Below are 8,091 nucleotides of genomic sequence, written 5' to 3'. Positions count from 1 at the left end.
GGTGATGAAGTTGGGGATCTGAACAGCTCCTGGGCCAGTCGTGAGAGGCAAACCATGTCTGAAGAGCAAGCAAGCTTGACCTCCCCCCTCCATCCCTACTGCTGAGTAGCAAAGACCCTGAGGATGAAGATTAGAGAGAGGTGGTACGGACTGAAAGCTCCAAGTCTGCAAAGTCCCCAGATGAGCTGAGGTTGAAGAAGTTCCAAGTAATGGTGTGGTTGGGGCTGGTCAGTGTCCCTCAGACTCTGCAGGTGGAGGATGGAGAGCAGGAGGTGGAGGCTTTTGGAAAGCTGAGACCAATCCAAAGACAGAATGTGGGACCCAGCTGGAATGTTTTCCCAAGTACTTGAGATCTGCAAAAGGGCGGATGCTGGGCCAGGGGATCTCCCAGTGGGGTGCCTGTTGGTGGGGGGGAGGGACCCTGGTTCCTCTGTTGGTCAGTTGAATGGTGTGTGTAGGCGAACCCTAAAGCCTGGGGAGGGGTGGTGTGGAGGGGGTGGTGTGGGGGTCTGTGGCACTCCCAAGCGTAATTATTTGATCTGCAGATGTAAGTGGAATTTATTGTAACAACAAATATAGTGATGTCAAAACCCAACCTTGGATTAAAGCCGGCAGCCAAAGGGGAAGTGTATTAATTTCCAACAGCATCTCAGGCCAGAGCCTATTAGAACAAGCTATTCTTCAGGCCCCCCCATCAGAATTAATCATTGGGAGTTAATTTGAAGCTCAGACAAGTTGCTGTTAATTTAGTGCAGGGAGGACGGGATGGAATAAAAAGCTGAGGTGCTGGCCGAGCCTCGTGGGGCTCATTAATCAGCCAGCTGAGACGGCCTGGCTTGATTACAATTTGCAAAAAAATTCATTAGGGCCCAGGCGATTGACAATTTTTCTCTCTGCCTGTGATGTGACTCATTAGGCAACCAAATGAAAGCTCTGATGATGGCCATGATGACAGCAGCGTCAAGCGCAGCTTGTTTATCTTCCTCCCCTTGGCCTGTCTCTGGGGCAGCGGCCTCTGCGCCTGGCTCTGGGGGCGAAGGAAATAGTGGAGTGGGGCGCTGAGAGGAGCATAATTCTGATGTTTGCTCCATTCCCCATGTTTCCATCGGCCAGGACGGGTTCCTGAGATGGACCCCCCATGCTGAGATTCCAGCGTAGGGTGTTCCAGAAGGCACGTAGAGTTTCTCTGCCTATGGAAAAATTATGCCTCTTGCCCCTGCAAGTTCTCCATACCTGCCACGCATGGACTTTTGGAGATAGTAGGGAAAGGGTACTCAGGTTCTGGAGGATGGATTTATGGGGGGCACCGGTTGTGTCCACTGAGTGGGTTTCTCCCTGCTTACCCCAGACCATATGGGCGCACCCTCATCCATTTGGAGCTGTGGTGTGAACTTCTCTACACATTGAGATCTCACTAACCTTAGGACTCCACTAACCCAGTGACCATGGCTGCTGCACAGGTTCATGGGGACCTGCCCTAAAGCACACAGCGCGCATCAAGAACCTGGATGAGCTGGGCTGTCCCGAGCAGATCAGAGAAGCTAAGGAATATGGTGGGTCAAGCGTGGGGTTAGCCAGATACACCCTGGTGGAGGTCCCAGAGACCTCGCAGTTAGATGAGGCTCAAGGAGGCCGAAGCATTCTCACCACCTCCACCCCTCTGAAAATCTTGGAAACCAGCGGGAAGGCGGCAGAGCGGTAGTGCCGAGCCCTCGCCTCTTTCTGGCAGGAGGTACGGGGCAAAGGTTGGGTCCCCAAGCCCAGAGCGCCGCGGGGCGGTGGCCCTTTGCTAGCCGGATAAATTGCGTCAATAGCAGTATTGACCCGCGGCGAGGAGCGGCTGAGCGCAGGGTTGGTTCTGGGCTTTTGGCTGCAAGGCCGCGTTGACCAAAGCATCTAGGATTTTTGTCCCTACGATTTCGGGGTGCTTGTGTGGCGGCCGCCACCGGCTCTGGTACAGATCGCGCTCACCCGCTCCACTGCTGTCTCCACTAGGTCTGAGAAGGTCATGGGTAGGGGATCCGGGCACACCCCAAACTAAAGCAGGAAGGTGCCCAGTTCTCAGATTTTCCCGCCAAGCGACCCTCAGGTTCTCCCCCAGTCTATTTGTGACGCTGACTGGCTTCCTCTACTCTGCCCTCAGGGTGGGGGGTGGTCGGGTCCTGCCCCCTTCTCACCCCACTTGAATGGGACAAGCCCTGCCTGCCCCAGGCGCAGCCTGCCCTGTTCCAATCTCTGTTCGGGGCCTGGGCAAATGTCGCAACCTGACACCGGGTCTTGATTTATGGGCCCTGGGCCCAGCCGGGCTAGCCTAGTAGCCCCGCTTCTAGTCGGGGCGGGGTTGCGGGCGAGGAACCTCTTTTCCTGCAGGGAGTCGGCGCTCCCGGGCTGCAGGACTTGGTTCCAAAGCTCCAACAGTCCCGCGCGCGCTCGGGGCCCGCTTCTCTGGGCAACCGCCCAGTGCATCTCCTGCCCAAGTTTGCCAACCTCCTGGATATGGATGGTGGGGTGCTCAGGGGAGCATCCCGATAGCTGAGCTCTAAGGGGAAAATGAGGTTTCCTAAACCGAGCATTTGCGGTTCAATTTCAAACCCCCTCGGGAAGCTACAGCGAGGTTCCAACCGGCCCTTTGCAGTGAGACTCGTTCAAGGAGCCAGAACCAGCAGTCCCACCGCGTTCTCTAAGCAGACAAACCTGGACATTGAGAAGACCCAAGGTTGGTCTTTTTTTTTTTTTTCCCCTCTCTCTTCTCTTTCTCTCTCTCCTTTTTTATTATTCACAAGACCGAGATTGTTTCCATGGCATAACTTAAAACGAAAAAATAAGCTACAATGAAATAAATTAAACACAACGGAGACGTGCTTAGAACATGGATCGACAAGGAGAAGGCGACCCTCAGGAAAGAAAGCCAGGCTCTAAACGGACACAAAGCAAATATCCCGGCTGCCCTCAACCTCCTCCGCTCCTCAGTCAACTCAACCAACAAAACAAAGCCAGAACAGAAACGAACTTGGGTGAGCCTGGGGGGGCGTCAGTTCCTCGTGGTGACGCTGGTTACCTCTGCCAAAAAGCAAGGAAAGGAGCGGAAGCCAGTGCAAGAATTCTTCCGGATTTCTTGTACACGGATAGTACGACTTGGGGGAGACAGGGGTCCTCTTAACTTTCCAAATACTGCAGCTGAGATCCAGTCTATATAGATATCTATGTACAAAGTAGGAGAGGATAATAAATATGTAGCGTGGTTGTCTTCAGCTGCGGGGACACCTTCCCAAAGCAATCTTGGCGGCCAGTTTCCTGAATAGACTCGATTTGCCGGGGGTAGGGGAGGGAAAATGATGACCGACGTTGGGGGTGCAAGGGGGTGACTTTGAATGTAGCTTCAGAACTGTGAGGAAAGGGAAAGAAGGGTTCACCACTGGAGGGAAATCAGGCCCCCCCCCACAGCCAGAGGCCTTCAGGGCCGGGCCTGCTCCAGCTGCTGGTGCTGACTTCGAATTGCAAACCGGCTGACATGAACGGGGATGGGGACGACGATCTTGGGGTTCCGGGAGGGCTCGCCCGTCTTGGAGTTGGCATTGCCTGCCTTCACCCGTTTCCACTTGGCCCGGCGGTTCTGGAACCAGATCTTGACCTGCACCTCGCTGAGTTTGAGGGCATGCGCGATCTGCGAGCGCTCGGTCAGCGAGAGGTACTTTTTACAGTGGAACTCTTTCTCCAGCTCCAGCAGCTGCTCGCTGGTGAAGGCAGTCCGCCTCCGACGGTTCTTGCCGGTGGATGTGGTGCTGCCGGCCCCGCCGCCGCTCGCGGTGGGCTCCTCCAGCGCGTGGCCCGAGTCTTCCTCCTTGTGCGACGTCTGGCCCGGGAGGTTGTCATCCGAGCTGTAGTCCAGATCGCTCTCCAGCGAGAAGCTCTCCTCCTTGCCCTTCGGGTCATCTTCCCCCTTCGCTTCGTCTTTCCCTTGTCCTCGCACGGCCCCAACTGGAAAGCAAAAACCCGAGGGCTTGATTACATTTCACACGCCCGGGGCCTTGCTTTATGTCTCCCAGCGGCCACTTGGCCATCCCCCGCCCCTTCCCACCCTGATGGCAGATTGTCTCTCGGTGACATTAACGCACTGTAATTTCCTGGAGGGGGATATGCTGGGGGGGGGGGCGTGAGAAAGCTTAAAGAGGAGAAGAGGGGACTTCTGGACCTAGAATATTACTGCCCGGGCCGCTAGGCCTGCTCCTCAGGCCTCCCCATGGCCACTAAAAATGTAGTGAACTTTAGTTTCATTCCCCCCAGCAGGAAATAGTCTGTATTGATCATCACATCACAGACCAGGTATTTTTTTTAAGGGGGTTGGGACTAGGAGATTGAGAATATCTATCGGTCAGTGGGAAGTTTCAGAACCTAGAAAGTTTCCCGCAGGTGCCCCGACACACACACACACACACACACACACACACACACACACACACACACACACGAATCCGATTTGGGATAAAGTCGCTCTGGCCACTTCAGGGCGCACGCATGGCTGGGGCGCACCGCCCCGCGTTCCTTCCTCTCCCAGACCCTGAGTTCCTCTCCCCGACCCCTAAACCCACCCGCCTTGCGAAGGAACCTCAGTAACTGTTAGGGCGCTGGGTGCAGAGAATGCCTATAGAGAACACCCGGTCAACTCGCAGCAGACACATCTCAGAAGCGGGCCGGGGCGCTCCAGGCACCCATCGTGGCTGCTGTTTGTTGTGTGTTTGCATGCGTGTGCGTGTGTGTGCATGCGTGTGCTTGTGTGTGCATGCGTGTGGCGTGTGTCCCAAAGCTCCTGAAGGCCCAGAAAGCAGGGGGGGGGGAAGCGGGGGCAAAGGGGTCAGGCGGGACTCGCCCTCGCTCCTCTCCCGCCCCTTCCCAGGCACCCCACGACCCCCCGCCGCCTTTAGGGCCGCCGACTCACTCACCCAGCGACGCCTGCACCGCCTCGGCCGCGGAGAAGGCGAGCAGTGAGCCCTCCTTGGCGAGGAAGGCTTTGCCATCCTCCGCGTCGCCTGGCAGCGCCTCCGCCTTGTCGAAGTTGCCGCCGCCCGCGCCGGGCAAGGGCTGCGGCGCGAACTTGCGGGCGGCCGCCGCCTCCTGGTGCTGGGGCGACGCGGAGAAGCCTCCGGGCAGCGTGGCCATGAGCGTGGAGGTGAGCGCCATGCCCTGCGCCAGGCTGGAGCAGAAGCCGGTGGGCAGGCTGGGGATCTGGTGGTGCGGGTGCGCGGGCGGCAGCGCGGGCTGCAGCGCGGCCTGGGGCAAGGCGGGCGGCGGCGGCGGCGGCGGGGGCAGCACCACGGGCCGGTAGGGCATGAACATGGGGTAGCCGGTGTAGACGAAGTGGCCGGGGCTGGGTTGCGGCGGGCTGCCGATCAGGGAGTCTATGCTGAAGGCCGTGCTACTCCCCAACGGGCGCTGCATCATCATCAGCGAAGGCGGGAACGCCGCGCTCATAGACGCGCTCGGGAGAGGCCGGCCAGCGGGGAGCGAAAAGTCTTCGCGATCGCACCGCCGCCTCCGGGCAGTCGGCCGGGCGCCGCGAGCGCTGCCAGGGGCGCTCCGAGCCCCAAGCGCCGGGCACCGGGGCGAGAGAGAGGGGTGGGTGGGGAGGGGTCCCTGGAGCACTCCGCCTCCTTCTCAGTACCGGACCCCCAGCATAGCCGGCGCGCGCGTGGCTGCGGGTGGAAGCCGGGGTGAGCGCCCCGAAAGTGGAAGAGGAGAGGACCCCAAAAAGGTCCCCCCCCACGGGCGCGCTGCAGTCGCCGCCCGCTTCGGCAAAGCCACGAGCCCTCCCGCGTCGCGTCTACGGCCTTGGATCGCGCCCCGCAGCCGTCCGATCGTCCCACGGGCCGCTTGGGGAGCGCGCGGAGCCGGGCGCGCTGGTCTCGGCGGGCGCCGCCAGTCCCTTTAACTCGCGCTCGTCGTTCTCATTCACATTTTGCTGCCGCCCGGCCGGGCTCGCGTCACGTGGGGCGCTGCGCCAACGCCCATTGGCTGATCCTCTCCGGGGGCGTGGTTTGGAAGCGCCACGCCCCCATCCCAGCCTACGCTGGCAGGGAGCGCGCGGGCCTGCGGGCGACTCCGGGTCGGCGCGCATCCAAGCCCATCGCCCCGAAAACTTGAGAGCGGCGGCGATGAGCACCTCAAAACTGGAGCTCTTTGGGGGTCCGGCCGCGGCGGACCTCTCTAGAGCGATTTTTTATTATGTTTTGGCTTTCTTATTTACGTTTGAACAAACCTCACCCATCCCGCAATCCCTAGCACAACGCGCTGGTAATACCTGCTGCTCCTCCGAGCGAGGTTTTTGGGGTTTTGGGGATGTGAGGTCAGGTTCTGACCTTTTTTGGTGGGGGGTTTGGGTCATACTCGGCAGGCCTCAGGGGTTCCTCTTGGCTCTACGCTCAGAAATCGCTCCTGGCAGGCTCGGGGGACCCTATGGGATGTCGGGATTCGAACCACCATCCTTCTGCATGCCAAGCAAAACGCCTTACCTCCAGGCTATCTCTCCGGCCTTCCAACTCCTCCTCATCCAGCTGTGGAAACTAGCTGGGAGAATGGGGGGGGGGGTCCTTGGTTATTTTGGGGGGACCTTGCGACTCCCCCCCCCAGTTTCTCCCATGAGCGACTGGTCCCCCCCACTCTCATTTTTCATGACATTCTTAATCATCGCCACCTATTTACACACTTTGCCCGCGCGCCACCCAAATAACAGCCACGATAATTATGATAATAAAGCGAATCCTTTATCCGCTCCATCCTCGGGGAGCGAGCTAAGCTAGCTAGCTAAGGGTGGGTGGGTTGGTGGGGAGGGGGGAGAGTCGCTGCGCCTCCAGATTGTAGAACGTTGAGATGATCCTGATGAAAGCTTTATGATGTTTGCTCAAATAAAAAGCTGCGTTTGGTAAATAGGCGCTAATTAAGCACGTTGAGAAACGAGGGAGCAAGCTCACACCGGGCGCCGACGCCACCGCCGCCTTCTTCCCCGGGCTCCAGCGCGAGGATTCGAGGGTGCCCGGAGCTCCCTTTGGCTTCCTGCAGGATCGAGTGAGCGATGAACCCCCGAAGATGTTGTCCCTCCCTGTCACGACGATGGTAAAAAAATAAAAGGCAAAAAAAACAAACAAACAGAATCGTGGAGGAAGAAGGGGTCTGGGAAAGAGGGGGTGACGCTAGAGAAGGGACTTTTCACATTATAGGTGGCTGGTCTCCAAATTTGGGGTTTTATTTTTTTAAGGAAAAAAAAAATTGGGACCGTTTCGAGGAGCTGGACAGAGCGCTCCAGCGCCAGTTTGCGCCCTGGGGCCTGGCTGCAAGTTGCAAGCTGGAGAAGTTACCCCGAACCCCTGGAATTTGCACCCACCAAGAGAGAGAAAGAGAAAGAGTGTGAGTAAGAGAAGAGAGTAAGTGAGAGAGAGAGAGAGAGAGAGAGAGAGAGAGAGAGAGAGAGAGAGAGAGAGAGAGAGAGAGAGAGAGAGGAATGGGGGGGCAGAGGGATGAAGGAGAGGGAGCGAAGGGCATTGTTAACACCGGCCATTAAAAATCAACTCACGCCGAGGAGCTAGTGATTGGGGAGTCGGCGTGTTGAACGTGTGTTCTGTATCACTTACAAGCACATTTAATTGGGAGATAAAGATAAATCGATCTTTATGAATTTATCGACCCGATTCTTTGAAGCTCTTCTTTCTCCATCTTCCTCTTTTTCTGTCTCCGAACCCCCCCCCCCGCCAGGCCCCCCGGGGACGTGTTAAGACCGAATCACCACTTAAAGCAGGAGTTGGGGGGGGGTTGGTTGTGGGGGGAGGAATCCACAGCCCAGCCGTGGGTCGCAAGAAAAGTGGGAGGACTCTATTCTGTTCTGTGCGCCTCGGGGTGCCCAAGGAACTCGCCGGCCCCTGCCTGGAGCGCCCCCCCACCCGCCCTCTCCCGGCCCCCCACACCGGGACAAAGACGTCTGAAGCGTTTCTCCACTCCAGGCCGCTGTAATAGATGGCTCTGGCAGCAGGCGGTTTGAAAGGAATTCATTAGGACTCCAGCTCCTAGGCCTGCGCTGCCTTCACGCCCAGGCCCGTAGGTTAT

The 8,091-nt window shown here is 58.1% G+C and overlaps 1 protein-coding gene across 1 annotated transcript; it reads right to left on the bottom strand.

Annotated features, from left to right (window-relative positions):
• Positions 1 to 3,399: 3,399 nt before the first annotated feature.
• Positions 3,400 to 5,559, bottom strand: GBX2 (gastrulation brain homeobox 2). The gene is made up of 2 exons (XM_049773696.1): positions 4,941 to 5,559; positions 3,400 to 3,978 (listed from the first exon to the last, which is right to left on the bottom strand). Exons 1-2 carry the CDS (start codon positions 5,467 to 5,469, stop codon positions 3,455 to 3,457), a joined length of 1,053 nt encoding a protein of 350 aa, XP_049629653.1. The 5' UTR covers positions 5,470 to 5,559; the 3' UTR covers positions 3,400 to 3,454.
• Between the last annotated feature and the right edge of the window lie 2,532 nt (positions 5,560 to 8,091).

The sequence above is a fragment of the Suncus etruscus genome, chromosome 5 (genome assembly GCF_024139225.1).
Source record: "Suncus etruscus isolate mSunEtr1 chromosome 5, mSunEtr1.pri.cur, whole genome shotgun sequence".
NCBI classification, from domain to species: Eukaryota; Metazoa; Chordata; class Mammalia; order Eulipotyphla; family Soricidae; genus Suncus; species Suncus etruscus.
The sequence above is the reverse complement of the archived record's forward strand: the minus strand, read 5'-3'. Positions and strand labels throughout refer to the sequence as shown.